Below are 20,230 nucleotides of genomic sequence, written 5' to 3'. Positions count from 1 at the left end.
GAATTTACATACAAGCGTTGGCTACAGACCCTGGTTTACCCGAAAGACTGGGCCGCAGTTCGCAACTTCCTTAATCTGTGAGTGTAATAAAGTAATCGCTACTGAATAAATCGAATACAGTGTTAATAAAATAATGGTGAGTAAGTAGTTTACTACTTATTATTGGTTGATTTACCATTTACGTTCTAGTGAAGTGTAAGATAAGCTCGTACTCTGCAAAGCAGTGCACTTGTAAATTGCATAGAAGTAAATATCGATCTCTGTGGCAGAGCGGATATCGAAACAAGGGCGGCGATCACAACGAGGGTGCTGCTCGCCAAGCGAATCAGAGTCCCTTTGATTATTATCAGAAACTGTAAGAGCACGAGTAAATACGCATTTTTACAACTCTTGTAAATTGCATAGAAGTACTCGTACAAGAGTTGTAAAAATGCGTATTGCATACGCTGCCTGTAAGAGCACGAGCTCAGCTTACTCTACGCAGGGCGCAATCCGAGGGAAACCGAGAAACGGCTGAAAAAGGCGCCGATGGGGGAATCGAACCCCGGCTACGTCGTTAGATCCGCGTAGGCAGTACCACTGCACCACGGCGCAATACGTTGAAATCCTTTGAAAGATTTTGTCGCTTTACGTGAGCCGCTTCTCGCCTCACATTACATTAAAACACATTTTACAAGTTAGGTATTGTTACTGGAGTCTGTATGTACCATACAATGTGAATGGCGTATCAATATTAATATACATGTAGCTATACTTCTATCATTTATTTACGAAGTATTGTACGCCTTGTCGTGCATTCTCATTGACCGGCATTAACATCCATAATTTTCGTCGTCTAACAGTACAGAGTTAAGTCCACTTACCGTACCGTACATCTGTAAGTACATTTACCGTTAATCATATTGGCGGTGCAAAGTAATCATTTACATTATTATCGAATAAAGCATTATTATTATTATTATTAACATTGAACATTGAAAGTTACCACGAGTACAATTTCACAACATTAACAGAGCAAGAATTAGTGTTTTGTCCCAGTGCCACTCTGCAGTCTAACTGCTGGAAAGTGGCAATGGTTGTGTAGACTTGTAGTGGTACAGTAAGTGCCGTAATAATAATTATTATCATGTGTTCGTTAACAGATTCAGTGGGTTTAACGCGGACGGAACTCCTCAAAGATGGGATACAGTGGATATCAGAAAGTTGAACGTGTCTGCTTTAAATAAAATAACTTTAGTAGCGATAGATGAAATTTTTAAAGGCGTAGACAACAACTGACCGTATACACATTTTAAGCTTCTCTCTCTGGGTGTAAATACAGAATACATATAAAAATATAAAACTCATCGTGTGTTATTCGATGTAACGTACTTTCGTACCTGTAAGTGGTGTGCACGTTATGTTGCGTTGTGATTGTTGATTTATGTGTTTGTTGTTACAATCAATGTCTGTTGCTTTCTCCATCTCCTTTGCTTTTCTGCTTGTACGTGTTATGTTAGTAAGTACATAATAATGGCTTCTGATGTGGGCAAGCTGCCGCAAGCAAGCATTCTGTAACTGAATAATGGCATAGGTCAATTGCTCTGTGTAAGCATTACGCGACGCGCAAGCGGCAGTCGGGTAAAAAAACATGACGTCACGGCGCGTAAGCAGGTAAACGATTTGATTGGTAAACCAGAATTCTGGGATGGGTTTTCAGCTTACCCGTCCGCGTAACCGTTGCGCTTCGACGTCGAAGCGCAACCGTTACCCAAACTACGAGTAACTCGTAACTCTCCTGTCCAGATCAACAAATTTTTGTTTTTGAACCAAAAGTGCATCCAGCGACCCATATTGACACTTCTAAACTCAGAATCAACTTTTTTTGACGTTTTACCGCATTAAAGCATCAAAACAGATTTTTCAGTTCCACTTCAGTTTTCCGTTGTTCAATTTCTTTCTTGGCACGGAAGCGTACTCGCCTTACGATTGGACGATATTTTTTTCGCTGAGTCATGGACAGATTTTTACCCGTTTCCCCGTTACCCGACGCGCATCGGTTACCCAAATGCAATTGACCTATACCCATAAAATAATAGTGCAGTACAGACAATGCACAGTAAAAATGGTAGTCTGTTTATGAAAGGCCTGCGTGAAAACAAATCCAGAAATAAGTTGTCATTAAAAGGGCCGGTAACTTACTAGGGAAATGCACCGAGCTGTGCATTGATAAGCCGCTGGTTTTTTAAGCCGCTGGTTTTCTTAGGGTTGAAAGCGGCAGTTATCTGTACCTGTTAGTTATGGCTGATTTTGAAAATTCTGTTTCGAATGACAGAACAACGAAGCGTTGAACAAATTCAGCGTAATTGCTCCACCTGCATGTGCATGTGTAACAGTGTAACAAACTAAAACGTCCAGACAATCAAGCAGTCCGGCGGACAGCTTACCAAACAACCAAACTATCCGCTCGTTGGTTTAAAAGATAGTATTGTAGCGATAGTATTTGTACGAACGATAAGACCACCCAGTTATGATTCATGGTTCCATCGCGTTATGAATTTGTGTCCACTTTACCGGCTAGTTTCCCTTCTCATGACTTTCTAGAATTCAGTCTTGTGCTCAGCTTGCTACAGCTTGCATCTACTTGATTGTTTCTCTTGCTGAAACCTTGCTTACAACCTTGCTGTGTTCTTGATTCCCTTGTCATTAAACCTGCCTTGAGTTACGTTGTTGCGTTTGACCGCTTGGGATGAACTAGCGTCATCCCAATCGGAGCCACCTGTGTAATTGCGTTACATCTGTAAGAGCGTCCTCGGCCAGCATCGTTGCCGGCCGTGCCACCTTTCACACCAACAGCCGTTTAATCGTGGTAAAGGCTGATCGCCACCCCACTAGAACAGTAGCCAGATAGGCCACTGTTACAGTATATTACCTAGAATCTTTCCTGAAGACAGCCAAACTAAAACGTGCATTCAGAAAAGCAATAGAATTAGCTTCTCCAGTGTGACTCAGTCAACTCACGAATTTATATATACTCACGCCACATTTAAGGAAAGTGGGCCGGTACATGGTACCAAATTCGGTTTTCACGCCAGTGTATACAATTCTTCTGGCCACAAAACGTGATAAACCGAAACAAAAATGTGTTTGGGAGTGCGCGAAAGTGTAAGTTTTCGTGCATGTACACGAATTTGGTACCATGTACCGGCCCACTTCCCTTAACTCTACAGAACCGAACATATCTCAGAGACGATTTTAGTTTAGTGACCATTTTACCCGATCATGGGTCAATTGACCCAGGCACATTTATTGGCGGTTTTGTCTAGAGGGCAGGACAGACTAATGAGAGCGAGAATAGTCAGTTTATTTGTGCTGGGCAAAAGTGGGACAGAGCCTATTCATCTGCCAGTCTTCGTAGGGGAAAATACCTCTGGTCATTTCAATCGGTCTAGCAGACAGCGATGTCTGCATGCTGGCCACAACTAAATACTGTTATCACGGATCTCAGTAACGCCGTGATGAAACTTTGTGGCCTCTCATGACTGCACTGTTCAAACGAGGATGGTGTGTATAAAATAAACAGATACGCTTACGTAACGAGTACATTACATAACGAAAATAGTCAGTCACAAATTCACAGCAACAGAATGATCAGAATCTCATTTAATGCTGCCACTCCTTCCATGGTTCCAAGTACACAAGTGGCGTTGCTCGCTGAATTTCCAACGATATTCGCTGGCGCAGGAACTCACGGGAACGAGGTTTACCTGTTTGGAGCTGGAGTCGCTTCCCAGTTTCTTTAATTAGAGCGATGGCCGACTTTCCCCACGGTCCGAGAGTTTCGAAGGCTAATGGCGCGAAGATGTATCTTCCCAACAGATACAAGTACAGTCGCACTTTTTTATCTTCGGCCTGCGCTGCAGCGGATCCAGCAGAAGCTGACGTGGATTTTAAGTGAGACAGGGCGACGGTATCAACACAGGGGACGTCCCACGCCAAGCACATACCACGTTTCCAGGCGAAGGTCGTGCACCCATCCGGGCGACGATCCGACGTGTGGGATGTTCCGCGCGGCTTCAGTTTGGGAGGGATGCCCGCTGACACCAGCGCTCTGCAGACGATATTGTTCAGGCCGCCGTGACGCGGGTGTCTTCCAGCAGAGAAGGAACAGGATAAGCCGTGGTGGCCATATGCATCAACGGGCTTGTGACACTTGGCGCATGAATGCGGCTCACAGATGGAAACGCCTAGTCTCAAACCGACTGAAATTTTTACCGTGTCGTCATCAAGGAGATTGCCGATGTGTGCCGAGGGGAAGGCATTCAACCACAAGCCAGCTTCTGGTGTCGACTGAGCCAGGAGGCGGGCCCGGTTGACATCGTCGTCGCGAAAGATCTCCAAAAGTAAAGACAGTGATGCGTTGCACAGCGGAAGGTCCCATGCTCGTTGTGTCTTACGGACGTTTTGCTCAGGAAGTTCATCGAGGCGCGCTTTTGACTTCCACAACTCGGAGGCGGCCAGAACATCTACCGAAGGATGGTCAGGAAGCTGTAGCAACACTATGCCGGATACGGAATGAATCGAAGCCAAAAAGGCTGGTAGCGCTAATTCTTCCGCCCGACGTATGCCAATACCGCCTCTGCTTACTGGTAGTGTCGCCTGCCGCCAGCACGGGTAGTCGTTGTGGGCCGTGCGAACGTTGCACAGAGTTTGGAAGCACAGCCGCGTGGTTTCATCCAGCTGATAAAGCTGTTGTGGCTGCTTCCAGGCATTGCAGCAACGCAGCATGTAAATAATTTTCGGGGCGCGTAGGCAGTTTTTCAAGAGGAAAAGAGCGTGGTGACGTGGCAGGGCTCCAACCGTTCACATGCCGCTTTCACGGTCGAGCACTTTTCGGCCACGGCTGGGCCAATAGCATCGTCCAAAACCGGTACACCTGATAGTAAGAAGTCGGCATCTGAGAGAATGCGTAGCCGCGGGTACATCTCCAGAAAATCTGCAACGGCATCATCTCGTTCTTGCTGGGTTCCTCCGGAGATGTGAAGCTCGCACTTCGCTTCGTTCACCACTAGACCGACTTCGCGGGCTTTCAGTATAATCTGGCCAAAAGCGTGCGCTACTGTCGCTGGCTTACCGCCCATGGTTCCGTCGTCCAAAAACCAGGAGTGGATTTTTTCCTTCTCTAGAGCAGCAATGTATTGCAGTCACAAACTTTTTGAGTGATAGAACAGGCCTTTCTGCTTGGGTTGGAATTATTTCATGTTCTTTGTACGCATGATAATGAAACGCTGTGCGGTTCTTGTGCGTCGATCACTGCCACCAAATGCACATGCACTACAATTTTTGTTACCGAACTATGATGGGAATTTTTTGATTTATTGTTGGTTGTGGTAGTTTCAGTAAGGTAATTCGAAATAAGTGATCAAAATGATCAAAAAATTATCCTCCTTGTAGCCACCGTCGGCAAGGGAGGCTCCAAAATTAGTTCGGCAACTAGGAATGCCGGCAATTATACTAAAAATTCTACCAACCGGCATGTTAGCAATAAAAAATCGCAGAGGATTGATTAAACTAAAACAGGGCAGTCAATGGGTGTCAATCACCTTTTCTTATGCTGTAGTCCTGGTATGCTTTGGTCATGCAGTGCCCACAAAGAGCGAGTGCACTTTCTTAGTATTAATATCGCCAATATTAATAACTACTGAACTGTCATGATTACGGTACAGTAACGAACTGGCAAAATTATTCTACCATCATCCCTGTCTTTCGTCTTGGCGCAGGCTGGGAAAGTGATGCCATGCAGCCGGCCCCTCGCATCGGTCAGCTGACGCCGTGGCTCTTGAGCGCCATCTTGATTCAGCTGGACCTGCACTCACAAATGACGGTAAACGGTAAGTGCTATGTACATGTACCGCTGCCCTTAATGGTTTCCGTGTGCAACAGCGGTTCTTAGGTTGATCGAAGGCGGCTCAATATACGGCTATCAGTAAGAAACGCTTGAAATAACTAGGCCGGACCGTACAAGTCCGGATGCCTGCAGAAGTATGAAAGAAAACTGGATTTGCAGAGCGATAGATCTTTACTTCTTATATAGGTTAACTATTGCTGTCATCTACGTACAGAAGTATAACAGTGTCGATTCTTCACAGGGTATGTGGACTATGGCATCTACTTTTAAGCAGCCCGCGCAAGGCGGAACACATTAGCGTAAACATGGAAAGCTGTTGGCAGCTGCAGGCAGACAGTAACAACTGCTACAAACTGGCAACGCTGCTTAGCCGCTCAGTCAATCCTACCACGATTAGCCTCACCTTCCTCAACGTTTTCTCCCCAAGGCACGTGTCATTTATAGGAAGCTTGCTCGACCGGATGGAAATCAGGCTGCCGTTGCTTGCATTTAAAGACCAAATCATCACCAAAAACGGGTGCCTGGGCGGACGAAAAGAGCACCGGCGGAAGCACTCTGCCACACTGGTGCCAACGTTGTACAAGCGCCGGTGCGACGTCGTTGCGCTGTACAACTGGAAAGTGGGCGACCTGTTCGGACTCGCAACGTACGAAATTTTTCATGGTTTAAGCGATGATGGTGGCGTTGTCCGTCGCCTGCCGGCAGACCTTGAGGAAACCACGCGAGCGGAAGTTGTACGCAATGGGCATCGACAAATTGCAGATCCGCTTTCCGCGGCTGTTTCTACGATGCAGCGATGGAAAAATGCATATGACCAGTCGTTTCATGTCTGCCCTCAACGACAATTTCCCGTCGGCTAGCGTGGACATGCTAGCAAAGGTCACGACTGTATATGCTCGCTGGTACGGACTTTAGCGTATCCGGAAGAGTGGCAGACCATTCGCACCTATCTTGTCGTGTACGTGGGGTTAAACTAACTCCAGTATTTGGTTAGAAGTGCTTATTTGTGCAGCACGCGTCAGAACGAAGCCTTAACATGTTTTTGCTAGTCCTACGTTGTAAGAATCGTCCGCTGTTCTGTTGTTTACTTAGTGCTTGAACCTCTTTTGTGTGCTGTAGGTTCAGCGGCTTCCATGCCGACGGAAGCCCGCGCATATGGAAAGAGATGGGCTTGCGGTTGGTGGAGGTATCCACACTGAGCAAACTGGCCATTTACGGCATCACCGAATTATTCGCTGTTTGATCAGGACCCACAGACCCTTTGCCACGCGCTCTGCTCTGGGTTAAAAGCCCGCTCTTATTTGAAGCAAATTGAATTTTAACGCGTATTACTTACTGTGGCCGTTCGATGCGATTGCACCTCGCACACGCTCCGTAGAACGTGCTGCAGCGTGTGCAACGATTTCCGTATATCAGGCTTTGTGGTTCTATCGCGTGCGGCTTTGGCCTACCGGAGCTACTTTAAAATGCTAATTTTTTTAAGTAACTCCACAGTCCATATAACACCTTTTGTGGGAAAACATCTCCTGATCCTGACTAAGTTACGGCCAGGTACTACTGAATCAAGGCCCGTGTTATGTGATAATCTTGATTATCTTGTTACATGCCGTTTGAACCCTTTGTTTTCTGATTTGATTTTCTTTTACTATTCCGTCTTCCATTAATTATAAATTTCCCAGTTGAGCTCACGATCAGTTCTGCCTGAACTTTGTCACAGCCAGTAGCCACCGACTCAGTGAACAGGATTTCCGACTGTTCCATACCACGTTGCGAACAATAATTAGAAAAGAGCGCCGAATCGTTGGAGTTTGCCATCGAACACAATGTGAGCCATAAACACGAAGTCAGATTGTGTATCTCCATTCTCTTTTTTTGACTATTTTCGGAAAATCTACCAATTTACAAAATCTGTTTATCAACGTCAGAAAGATTGAGAAAATAGTTAGTGTTGCGTCGAGCCCTTCAATAAATTTTCGCGATGATTATTACTTTTTGTAAAGCTGCTGAGCGTTGGGTGCCCTTATTACATTAAAAACCTTGGAGAGTTAATGAAATATGAGTTAAATCTTTAGTCTTTTGCAACAAGACGTGGTTCCCTTAAGGCATTTGGCACAAAAAAAATGCATGCTGACGCCCCTGACGCTGCTAATCGTGCCGGCACGTTGTAAAGGGTCCCTAAATCTGATGTTATAGCGGTGTTTCCTCTACACCTTCCTAATCCAATAGTAAAACCCACGAAGTGATATTTTGCTGGTCCCAGCTGTTTCCAACATGGTTAAATTTACATAGTGTTACGTAATGTTTGACAATATACGAGCAGGTCCTTCGCATTACGTAATTCCCCTCAGGGCCGTCGGAGCAACTATATGCTGATATTTCACACCGGCACAGTCCACACCGTTCACCCGAAAACTGGCTATCTTTTGTGGGCAGCAGGCTCCAAGCTTCGTATACAGCAAGCAATTTTTATGTTATGTTTTCGGAATGTAAATGAAATTATACTCAATTGTATATCAAAGCAAGCTACTGCTAATAAATAATTCACATTCGCAATGTTTCCAAGCATACAACAAACGATCAGCAAAGCCGATTCTTGTTCATGGTTTGTCGACGACTGGACTCGCATATTCGCTGTCTTCCTAAAAAGTATAGGGTACCACCCCTGGATCACGGACGCCAATGGGCAAAAGTTCTCATGGCGCGCTATATTTCCCGGGCTGCTTTTGTCGATTTCGGTGTTCTTGGCCAACTTAATTGCTGTAAGCGATACCCTGGTGAAAACTATATCGTCAATGTCGAGTTCCCAAACCGATAAGGCAACTATAATTATGGTTGCCGCATTATTCTTCCAGTTCTCAATTTGTGGATTGATGCGATTAATGACGTTTCCCTTTACTGCGCGCCTTTTAGATAGCTACATCGGTGAACTACATGAAATGTTACCTCTTTTTGACATCCGTGCAGGCAATCGCCGGAAATTACTTTTAGCATCAGCGTTGCAGTTTACCGCTGTTTTAGGTGTTTGTGTTATCGTGTTCACTCTACATTTCCAGCAGAATTTTCCCGGCCCAACTGTTGATTTTCTATGGTATCCGATAAATACCAACACTTTCATCACCGTATTCCAGATGGTTCCAATGCTATTAGCTGCTGCCGGACAATCGGCGTTTACATACGCGTTTTTATATATCGCCGGTATTATCAGTTTTGCATTTCAGGCCAATAACAAGCAAGTTGACAAGATCATTCACAATTTCGAAAATGAAAACAACATGGAAGTTTTCGCTGAAGAGCTAGCAAAATCTCGTCTGCATCACTGGAAGTTGTCAATCGTCACAGAAAAGCTGGATCGCGTGTTCGCTCCGGTGATGTTGATCCAAACCGGCTTCGACATCCTGGCGATCACATTGCTAATCGGTATCGCGATGGGTGGGGCGCTTAAATTCTCAATGGGCGTCTTTGCTACAACCAATGTGGAAGACTTTTTGTTGTTAATTATTATTGCGATGGGAAACTTTCTGCTGTTCTTCAGTCGCATTGTGATGGCGAGTTATCTCAAAAGCCAGGTAAAACGCGTAAATTATCATAAAAGACACATCACCTTAGTAGTACTGTACTTTGCTGTGCAGGCACATGGAATTGTGTCTCTGTACCATCAGTGCGATGAGGTATCGGAAGGTAACGACCGTATCAGAAAGGTCACTGTTTGCACTGTGCAGCGCTTGCGAGACAATCCGGTTGGATTTACCGTCGGAAAGCTCTTGGTCCTCGATACAAGTTTTATTCTGACGGTAAGCGATATGTTTTATATTGTATTACATGACACAAATCTTGTTCATAGAAGAGCAGTTTGTCTGATATTGCAGTTTCATACAGTATTAAATTATTCTTTTTAGGTATTTGGGCTGCTGCTTACCTATTTCATCGTGATCTATGAAATCACATCTCGTAACGACCCAAAAGCCATTACATGTAACAACAGCACATTTGCTGAACATACCGATTATAAGTAACCATACCACCTACAGACAATTAAAACAGCTGCTGTTAGCACTAATACAAAGGTTTTCACCATTATTTTTGAGGATTACCGTTTTGCACTACCAGTTAACAAGTTGACCTTAACAAAAGACTACAGCAGTTACGCCGAGCAAGAATGTAATCGTGTATTAGACTAATTTTTGACAGCATTCGTTGATCGCATTATTCCGTACGTGTCTACGTGAATATCACGATGTGTCCGAAAAAGCAGTCTTTAGCATTGCGTGTTCGTTTCTTCTTCTTCAACGTTCGCACTTCGCAATGTCTTGTCATGAATGCTTTGGACAGCATCCGTTACTACAGACCGCATCTCCACAATCTCGGTCGATTTTGCACCGTCGGTACTCCTCACACGGTCGGCACTGTCCAAAAAATACCATTTGCTCCATATGTGGATCGAAATCACCACACAGTGTTCCCCAGGAACAGTCGCTATCTTTCGCGCACAAATACGTCTGGTTTGTCGTTGGCTGCAGAGAGTCTATAAAACGAAATTAGACGACTGGATTAGCTTTCGGGTGTCCTGCACCTGCAGAACGGTACATACCGGTGCCTATCTTCGGTACACTACCTATCTTCGGTGTACGGTACATACCGGTGCCTATCTCCTTATTGCATACAGCATATTTACCTTCATCCGTTGATGGAGACGATGTCGAGGTCTCGTTATCAGTTAATTTCTTATCTGAAGTTTTACCTGCACCAGATGCAAAGCACTGAACAAATGTACAAGACGTTGCAAAGAAAACAAATTATTCACGAAATCAGCAGGCCGGGCTTTAGAAGTAAAAACCAAAAAGCTGTCACCTATTCTGGAGATGAATAGAATAATATCTTTTTGTATACAGAAGCTCCAGGACAAAATGATGGAATGTGGTGGCACCACTTTAGTGGTGCTAACCGAGACAGCTTCACTTCGGTAAACTGGTGCACGTACCGGAATTCGTGATAATTATTGCCGTTGCCGCCACTGTAACCGCCAAGATAATCACCGTTGTTACGATGCAGAAAGCGATCTACAACAAGCACGTAATCAAAATATACTGCTTATGCTTTTAACGTTGCTCAACCATGTTAAAAACAATACTTCTCACCAAGTACAGATATCGCTGAACGCCGGTGGCGTGATATTCGAGACTTATACACCACTATTTAGCTGTTAAGATTTTTGTAGTATTTTTTATATCACCAAATGAATTATACTACAATATTCGCTAACCAAAAGAATGCCGGACTGATGAATCGGTGCAACACAATAACGGTACCGCTAGAACCTTTTGGTGGTGTAACAATCATTATATAAAAGCTATGACAGCAAAGTGCTGAGTTATGGCACTCAGTGCGGCAGCTTATGTTACGAAAATTCAACAATTTACTGGATAAAAACTTGATTAAGCACAAACACACCATGCAGCAACGTGCGGTACAGCAAACGGAACACTTCTTGTGATTTCGTTGCACATCCCGTTTGCAAAATTCAGTTGATTCTCGATGAGATGTTTTGATCAGTAATTTCGCCGATCCGCACCGACTGCACTGCTGACTGCTTGCGCACGAAGCGCTGTCCATTGATCCACACAATAACCGTTGGATAGAACGATAAACTGATCCTGTTTAGCTTTACCGTTCAGTTAGTGATGCATAAAAGATGAATTATCTTGCGAATTTAAATTACAGTTTTTAATGTGCGGCCACGCTGTGTACACGCAAAAATTTGAGCGGATAATGCGACATTCATTTTTCTATCGAAATTTTGTAAGTTTGTACTCAAAACTAGTGAATCCAAGGTACAACACTAAGATTTCAATATCCATCGTGCATAGGTTATAAAAATTTGATGGGAAATTATTGTTTACGTTCACAGCGCTGGACCGGTCTGCTTCGCAGGTGTTTACACGTCGTCAGTGGAATGCACATGATCGCACCATTCTAACTCAGAACTGCTGTTCGAATATGTTATTAATGTCATAGAAAGCCTGGGTGTTCCTCTGCTTTACCAACTTTGTTATCTTCTCTAACTCAGTTCGATAATACATCCAGCAAATATGTCAAAGCAAAACGCAAACAAAACAAAACTGACAGTTCGCACAACAAACACCGGCAACATCAAAGAACGAAGTGTACTGAATGCGCTTGATTGAATTACGCTAGGAAAATCACCGAACTCCGATCTTGGTCACTGGCAGACTGGAGCGCAGCTCCTACCTTTTTCAAAATGCCGCTCCTACGCCGCCCTACCGTTTGTTTTATTTTAAGTCATTCCGGCATACGTTAGTTCAATTAAAGTCGAAATATAATTATAACGGAAACACAAGTAAATTATGCACAAGTACTGGAATAAGTACGTTGAAATTAGAGGCGCGCATCCCAGAAAGAGCATATCTATCCAGTCGGTTAACTACATGAAAGTTGTACATGTGCTGTACATTGTTCAATAACTATCTTAAAGCAAGGTCGCCGTAGGCTATGGACATTATAAACAACCATGTACTGTACAGTCACTAAAGATGTACAAAATCCGAAGTACCTGACTGCCTATGCTGTCCGCGTGATTTGTTGCTATTTTTGGAAATAAACAGCTGAAGTTAATCGTTGTTACATATGACCTTTCAGAAGAAAATCCCAACGAATAAAGGTAAATCAGTTATCAAAGTACGAGTAAACCTGTAGGTTTGGTCAGCTACCCAGTGACAGCTACCCAGCTACCTAGTCGACAGTGAAGTTGAGGCATGTGCCACACTGACAGCACGATCTACCATAATTCTTAGGCGAGGCCAGTTCGTGGATGACCAACAGGTACGTCACCAACAGGCCAAACATCTGAAAAGATTCGCTGTTCTGATAAGCCAAAATTATAAATTCCCGATTGCACAATAAGCTATCCGTTATAACGATGGGCATTTCAAATTTGACCAACCGTTACAACAAATTCTGTGTCGAGAAGAAGGATCTTAGCCGCCGTGAACCCCACAGCTATATCTTGTAATCGCCGCACGGTGGGCCTCGTCAAGAGTTCCGCTTTCTTGGAGTAGTGTTCTGGTACGGCATTACAAACATCATGAAAAACTGTAGCGATATCGTGCGCCTGCAAAGTTAAATACGCGCAGTTGGATTTTGGTATTCGTATCGTAACTCTAAGACGATCGTACTTTGCTTTTAGCGTAGCTTGCAGCAATCAGTCGAAAAAAGTACTGTAAAAACCGGCACCACGCAACCGCTCCCACGAGCCAAAAATCTTCCACGTTTGTCGTTATGAAAACTCCCAAAGAAACGCCCATTGATCCGTTCAAGACAATGCCGATTAACAGAACTACGGCGAGGATATCTGAACCCGTTTGCAGCAATTGCAATGGACAGAAGACATCGTCCAAACCTTTCGTGATCTTGGACAACATGAAATGGACTTGTCGACCTTTTCGTATGGCGTCGAATGCACTGTTTCGTGCAGATTCTTCCACTTCTTCCGTATTCTCCAAAACGGTGACTGCATTTCTAATACGTTTATTATTAGAAGCAAATGCCGCCCCGATTACAAAGGCTAAGTAGACGAAAGAGCAAGTAAAGAGCATCTGTGAGTTAGCGCCGAGTATTATCGGTGCCAATTGGAAGACGATCTGGTAGATGTGTGCCCGCATCTTCCATCCAAAGAAATATGCGTATTCCGTAGGCAGCGGTTGAGTAAAATGGAAATGCATCACTGTTATGCTAGAAACAGCCATCACAACTAGGAGACCGCCAACGGCAGTATGAATGCGATACCGTGCCGTCATTGGCAGATTGACATGAATCGACAAAACACGTTCAAGTTGGCAAATACTCTGGTCCAGTTGGCGGGACGTAAAAGGGAAGATACCAAGCAAAGCAATTGCACCGCCGAGAAACTGCGCGTAGACTACGGCCATCATATACAATGTCATCGTTTCCTGATGCTCTTCTAGTTGCGATACGGTCTGGATTAACGTCTCGCTGAAGGCAATCAAGCCGGCAGCTATCGGCACAGTCAAAAGAAAACCACTAATTAAAAATCGATAAGAAAATTCCTGATCATTCCAGGGAGAATATCCCGTGCCCCTCAGTAAAATAGAGTAGACGTTCCAATCGTACGCGAACCAGGAAGTAGAAGCGAACGGAGTGGCTTTTTTGGGCTGCTCCATTTGGTAATGAATTATCAATTATTACGCCTTATGTTGCTAACTGTTACAAATACAATCCCATACTTTCTTGCTCTTACAGTATGTTCACAACGAGTAAAAGAACCGTATCAAGCACGGTACTCATGCACGTACAGAGTAAACTTCTAAAACTATGGCATCGGTTAACATGTAACATGTTGACGAAACTGGATTGGGCTCGGTTGACAGTTGACAGTTGCGTCCATAAAACGTACACGGTGTAAAGTTGACCAAAACCTGCCTCCATCTATGTAAATTCGACAAGGTGTCAGGATTATGGACTAATGAGAAAGCCGTTGTTGTCGCGCTCTTAGGTAAGTTACAATTAGGAGGAAGAATCACGCGCAGCGCGATAATATTGAACGATAATGTACTACTGTTTGCCTGTCTACTACGAGTACGAGTACATTATTAAATCACGCAGTGCAGCAGGATTCGTCTTCACTCTATTAGAGTAATGACACTTAACGTTATTACAGGACAGAGTAGCGAACAAAACCCAGCTAAAGATGAATCAAGTGTGCTGTAGCGTTGGGCGGTTCCGTCATACAGTTGCCGTCGCTGCGGGATGTAATTTCGTGGACCACTAGCAAATATGTGGCCAACACACCAGTGGTCTGCAAAACCAAAGAGATGTGGAAACCGCCATCCGTCAGTATTTCATAAGTTTACGACATGCAGGCAGACTTTATGATCACATGCAGTCGTTGTATCAGGGCAACGTCTGATTCGATGCAACAGAGGAAACTGACTTTCACTTACAGTAACGACAAAGTTCGTATCCAGGTTCACTAAGCCCCATCCGGTCAGTACAACCGGGTTCTCCGTCAGTCGACGAAGCGTCGCACTCATCTGGTTTCGAACAGCCGTATTCCAGTGTAACTTCTCCATAACATCGTGGTAAATCGGGACAACACTGTGCGCCTAAAATTAAATTCACCGTAGAACATTTTCGTGACGCAATACTCATCGTCAATAGAGTAGTGTTCCAGTAAAAAGGTGAATTGCAAAATAGTCACTAACTTGATTATTCAGCCAGCTCGCGGAAAGTAGGCAGCCAGCCAGTAGGCTTGCGACACCAACTGCCGAAATTATCATGGATGCAAAATCCTCATCATTGGGTGTTAGCGCAAACCCCATGGACGCGGTCAGACGCCCTTCCATGACCAAACCCACCATCAGAATGACCTCCAGCGTGGCACTGCACACCAAGATAAACACGCCGGGTGCGAAGACGGTATCAAAGCGCCGGACGATCTTTGTTAAGCGATGATGGCGCGATCGAATCCGCTCCAAACAGCTGGTGAACTCCTCCACTCCGATGACCCCATTTTCTAGCTGTTCAAAATTTTGTGCAACGCCGGATGCTATACTGCGGAAAGCGTATCCCGTTGTCCCGACCATGTACAAGTAAACGGTGCTCAAGGATACCTCGACGACAACGCCGGACATAAGAGGGAATCCTTGAAATATGACGATGGCGAAAATCGTACGAATGTGTAAACCATAAGCGTCTGTATAGGAAGGCGTCATTATATTTCCATGAAGGCGACAGTACATCCACAATGCGCCGCAGATGGCGATAAAGGCGTTAAACAAAAGCGTGATTTTGGATAGCTTCTTGATTTTATCCGGGAAAAGTGGATGCTCGCCTAGGTAACTCGCCAATTCCTGCACGATTTGGTGGATGTGTCGGGTCTGACGGGTAGTCACTACGATTGTGGCGATCGCTGCCACATCGAACGAAAAGATCATCAGCGCGACAAACAAGAGCTTGGTAATCTCTTCGGGTGGAATGGCCGCCTTGCTGGCCTTTAGATATTCTTCTGTCACGGTAACTGTCCCGAGAAGGAGGGCGCATACATACACTACACACCATACGGATGCGATAAACGACCGCTTCGGTGAAGGTCCGTCCTGCCATACGCTGAGACCGCCTAATCGCAATAATGTACGGAGTCCCTTACTGCGCCTGTCAAAGGAAGAACCAGTTTTCTTTTGCATTTTGCAAATATTTATCATATGCTTATAATAGTTATTTTGGACTTCTAAAAACTATTTGAACTATTTTGAACTTCATTTAGTGGTGAAAGACAAACTCTCGCGATGCAAAGTTGACTGCATTTGCATCGCCTAAACGGTACGTTCACAATACAAACTTGTTGATCAGCTAATTTTGTAGCGATTCCACGGAAGTACGTATGTTCCACTTGCAGCAATCATTCAAATAATGGAGAACAGTTTGATGTAGGCAAGGGAATTCATCCTTTCCCAAATGCTAACAAATATTAAGTGAAAGAGAATCATATATTGAACCTTAAAAATAGTATACATTGTACGTCGACAAAAACATTCTGCTGAAGTAGCACGCTTGAGACGCATCACCATCAGCGTTAGTACCAACGGATCGCTTACAGCGGAATGCATCCAGGATGACCTCAGTGTTAGAGTACATGGACAAAGTACATCCTTACTACGGACGTCAATGCCGCTGCGCTATGGTCAAAAGGCCATTGTGTGCAGCGTGCACAAAGGTCAAAATAATATGATTACAACATTATTTTGTCGATCAGTAATGCGGCTAAAGCCAGTAAGTTAAAAAGCACAGTTTCTAACTACAAGCCTGCTGCTGTATGCGCAGTTTAATAGCGGTAATACGCTTCGTTATTTCCTAGGTAGTCATGTAACAAAGCCAAATCTAATGGTAAGCGTTGCAGTTTATAGTGCAAATGAATTACACGCGGTACCTTCATGTTACTATCGGTATTTGTAAAAGCACATGCAGTTTTTGGTTACTGGGATAGAGGGAAAGAAAAGCAAATTTTAATTGTGGCAAGGTCTCACAGAGTTGATGTTACCGGTCAGACCATTCCCTAAAGTAAACGCAACGCGTTAATGAACGTCAAATGCGTTAATAAACGTAACGCATTTGATCTGGATAGCGAATAACAGGGTAACACAACTTACGATGCACACAAGAATTCCAGAATTTGCCAAAAACTATTTCCAGTGCCACTGGTCTGGTTTTACCGATAGGCATCTAATTTCTTAGGTGAAGTTCGCAACATGCGACGTTTTCGTTTCACCTTATTAATATCTGGAATTAAAATTGAAAATTTCAGAACATTGACACTTCGATCGAATTAATAGATGGTGACGGTTCTTATTGGCTTTATAAGCAGCTGCTTGCACGTCAGCCTGACTTGTGTATACGGCTGTCACATGTCATACAAGTCTACCATATGGGGAGACTTTATAGTGACAGACTTTGTTAGTGTCCTGGACAAAAAGAATTTTGCCAGTTACGTACTGTAGAAGTTATCGCAGTAATACGACAATTCGTCAATACAGTCACACTAATCAAGGGATTTCGACGCATAATCTTTCGTCAATGGAAGGTTCCAAAAGCGTAGCTGGTACTATCTCCTGGTTTGCACACGACTGGAACGTTTACTCGATCTTACTGCGGCGCATCGGTTACGTTCCTTGGATTGACAAACAGTTCTCCTTTCGGTCGTTGATTAGCGGTGTACTCTAACGGTACCGTAGCCGCCGGCTTGATAGCCTTTACCGAGACTTTTGGCAAAACCATGTCGGGACTTCCGGAAGAGCAGGAGAAGCTGACCTTATACATGGTCGCCGTCGTTTACGCGCAATTTCAGTTCGGCATTTTCATTTTACTCGTTGTCTTTCCTTTCCAGTCCCGCATCCTGAATCAACACGCTGGTGACCTTGAACGTATTCTGTCGCATCATGTCAGTATCCCTGCTGTGACACGCTCTCGCATCAACACAACCATTGTCGGGCTGCTCGTTGTACTGACGATTTGCAACATAGTTGGATTGTATTTCCATTTCACGCAGAAGCTACCAGTGGAATATGTGTGCCTATTTAGATGGGAAATGCGGGTTAAGATTTATCAGGCAGTGTTCCAGCTTATACCGATAATGTTCGGAGCGAGTACTTCCGGCATCTTTACCTACTCTTTCGTTTATCTTGCTTTTGTAATCGGAGCGGCGTTTTCTTGTAACAACCAAAACATCAAGAAAGCAGTCGTTGCACTGGAAACCGCAGTTGACGATTCAGTACCGCTCGACCTAAATGCAATCCGGCAAGTTCGAAAAGTTCACTGGATGCTGTCAAAGGTTACTCTCGTTTTAGATGATGTTTTCTGCCCGCTGCAACTGTTGCAGACGGGTTCAGATATCTTCGCTATAATTTTGCTAATCGGAATAGTTCTGAACGGATCCATGGGTGTTTCTCTGGGAGTTTTCGTAACAACGAATACCGAAGATATGTGGTTTCTTGCAACGGTTGCGTTGTGTCGCTTTTCGATGTGCTTCCTTCGGCTAATTGCTGCAAGCTACGTTAAAAGCCAGGTACGAGTTGCACATACGTAGTTACTTGTACCGAAATTGCATGCTCTTTTATACTTACATTGCAGGCGCACGATACCGCTTCGGCGTTTAATGACCTTTGTGAAGTGACACCAGAGCAAGACTCCAAAGAAGTGGAACGCCTGACAATGCCGACGGTGCGCCGACTACATGGGAGTTTTGTTGGATTCACCGCGTGGAAAGTCCTATCTCTTGACAAGGAATTTATTGTAACGGTACGTCTGCAGCCTAAACACTGAGCGCAGAATTAACCATAAGAACACTGGCTTATATACCGCTGTGTAAATTCTACTGGGCCTTTTATCTTTATCGTGGTACTGGTATTTGCTTCTTTAAGATGAAGACTTGCTACCTTTGATCGATGAAGAAATAACTAATTTTGTAGGTGTTCGGGTTACTGGTGACCTATCTGTTGGTCATCCACGAATTCACGTCACCCAAGAATTCCGGGATCAAGTCGTGTTCTCATTGTTGTGATAACTGGAATTTCACGACTGAGCAGGAGTACCCAATCGCTACCATAAGCTCGGTGTTAATGTACGATTAGTGTGTCCATTGTCCAATGTTCCTTCGGATCGGCTGGTCAAATTAGAGAACACGCGCAGTAGTACAAATGTACGTACGAATAAAACTATGAGCCGCATCGTTTTCATTACTGATGTCAAACTGCTAATTTCCGAAGCCTTTGTGTCAAAGTGCTGAATTATTTACAGCTATTTGTTTGTACTGTACTTTTTAGTTGGTTGTGTGCAACTAAGGCTAAGACATCAGCCCACTGGAAACTGGAGCGTCTGCCCAGCAAGCGCTTTATTTCAGCCGCATTTCTTCTCTTAATGTAATTTTATATGAAGAGAATTACAACTCATGAATCAAGATTAAAGACTCTTAACAGGATTCCAAACTTCAGCTCCCCGCTTTCCTAGTTCTCGTGAGGTGTATGGTAGTATGGTACTATGTTAATTGTAATCAAAATGAAAGTAACAAGTAAGCACACGATATATTATAACAGGTATGATAGAGTTTTGTTATGGGATCGAAGTACTTCAATTTAGGGCACATTATTCAACAGCTTAAAGCACTCGAGCATGTGCAGCGCCGCGAGAAAAAATTTTCGAGCGAACAGTATTTACTGTACATATTAATATATCTATATTGCAGAAAAGGCATCACAAATGCTCAAACGATAGCAAATTGCAGTAAGTAAATTTTATTTTTTTGCTTGTAATCAATATGACGAGTACTTACGTTGGAGTACGTTCTTATTCCAGTCGGTTTCATCCTACTGTACCTGGCTTATGACTATATAGTCTATACTCTTATACTGTACATACCGTATGGTTTTCATTACGTACCCTTTTTTACTTATGACCTATCTAGTTTTATTCCTTTTCTGCCATTCTACTGTGACTGCATGCTTATTATCTATTGTGTTACTATTGTTATATTATTGTACTGTATATTGTTATTGTATTGCTATTGTTATTGTATTCCTTATTGTTATTGTTACTATTGTTGTACTATTCTTTATTTTATTGTTATTCCTTGTTGTTATTGTTGTTAATTGTATTGTATTGCATTGTTATTATTGTATTGTTATATTGTTAGTATTATTACATTGTATGTTATTGATTCATGTTGTATTGTATTATTATTATTATATTATTATTATTGTGTGTATTGTATTATTATTGTATTGTTATTATTATTATTATTATTATTATTATTATTATTGT

General features: G+C 43.6%; 1 protein-coding gene across 1 annotated transcript; it reads right to left on the bottom strand.

The window, feature by feature from the left end:
• Positions 1-9,786: 9,786 nt before the first annotated feature.
• On the bottom strand, positions 9,787-12,082 carry LOC129601637 (uncharacterized). The gene is made up of 4 exons (XM_055500501.1): positions 11,336-12,082; positions 10,866-10,944; positions 10,560-10,625; positions 9,787-10,409 (listed from the first exon to the last, which is right to left on the bottom strand). The coding sequence occupies exons 1-4, from the start codon at positions 11,495-11,497 to the stop codon at positions 10,198-10,200; spliced, it is 519 nt and encodes a 172-aa protein (XP_055356476.1). The 5' UTR covers positions 11,498-12,082; the 3' UTR covers positions 9,787-10,197.
• Between the last annotated feature and the right edge of the window lie 8,148 nt (positions 12,083-20,230).

The sequence above is a fragment of the Paramacrobiotus metropolitanus genome, unplaced genomic scaffold (genome assembly GCF_019649055.1).
Source record: "Paramacrobiotus metropolitanus isolate TYO unplaced genomic scaffold, Prichtersi_v1.0 Parri_scaffold0000259, whole genome shotgun sequence".
Taxonomy (NCBI): domain Eukaryota; kingdom Metazoa; phylum Tardigrada; class Eutardigrada; order Parachela; family Macrobiotidae; genus Paramacrobiotus; species Paramacrobiotus metropolitanus.
The sequence above is the reverse complement of the archived record's forward strand: the minus strand, read 5'-3'. Positions and strand labels throughout refer to the sequence as shown.

Excerpts from the sequence above, each read along its gene's own strand:
- LOC129601637 (XM_055500501.1), bottom strand. The coding sequence starts at position 11,497 with ATGGACAGCGCTTCGTGCGCAAGCAGTCAGCAGTGCAGTCGGTGCGGA. Across the intron at positions 10,945-11,335 it reads GTACCGCACGTTGCTGCATG|ATCGCTTTCTGCATCGTAAC; the intron begins GTGTGTTTGTGC and ends TGCTTGTTGTAG. Across the intron at positions 10,410-10,559 it reads GTCTCCATCAACGGATGAAG|ACTCTCTGCAGCCAACGACA; the intron begins GTAAATATGCTG and ends TTCGTTTTATAG.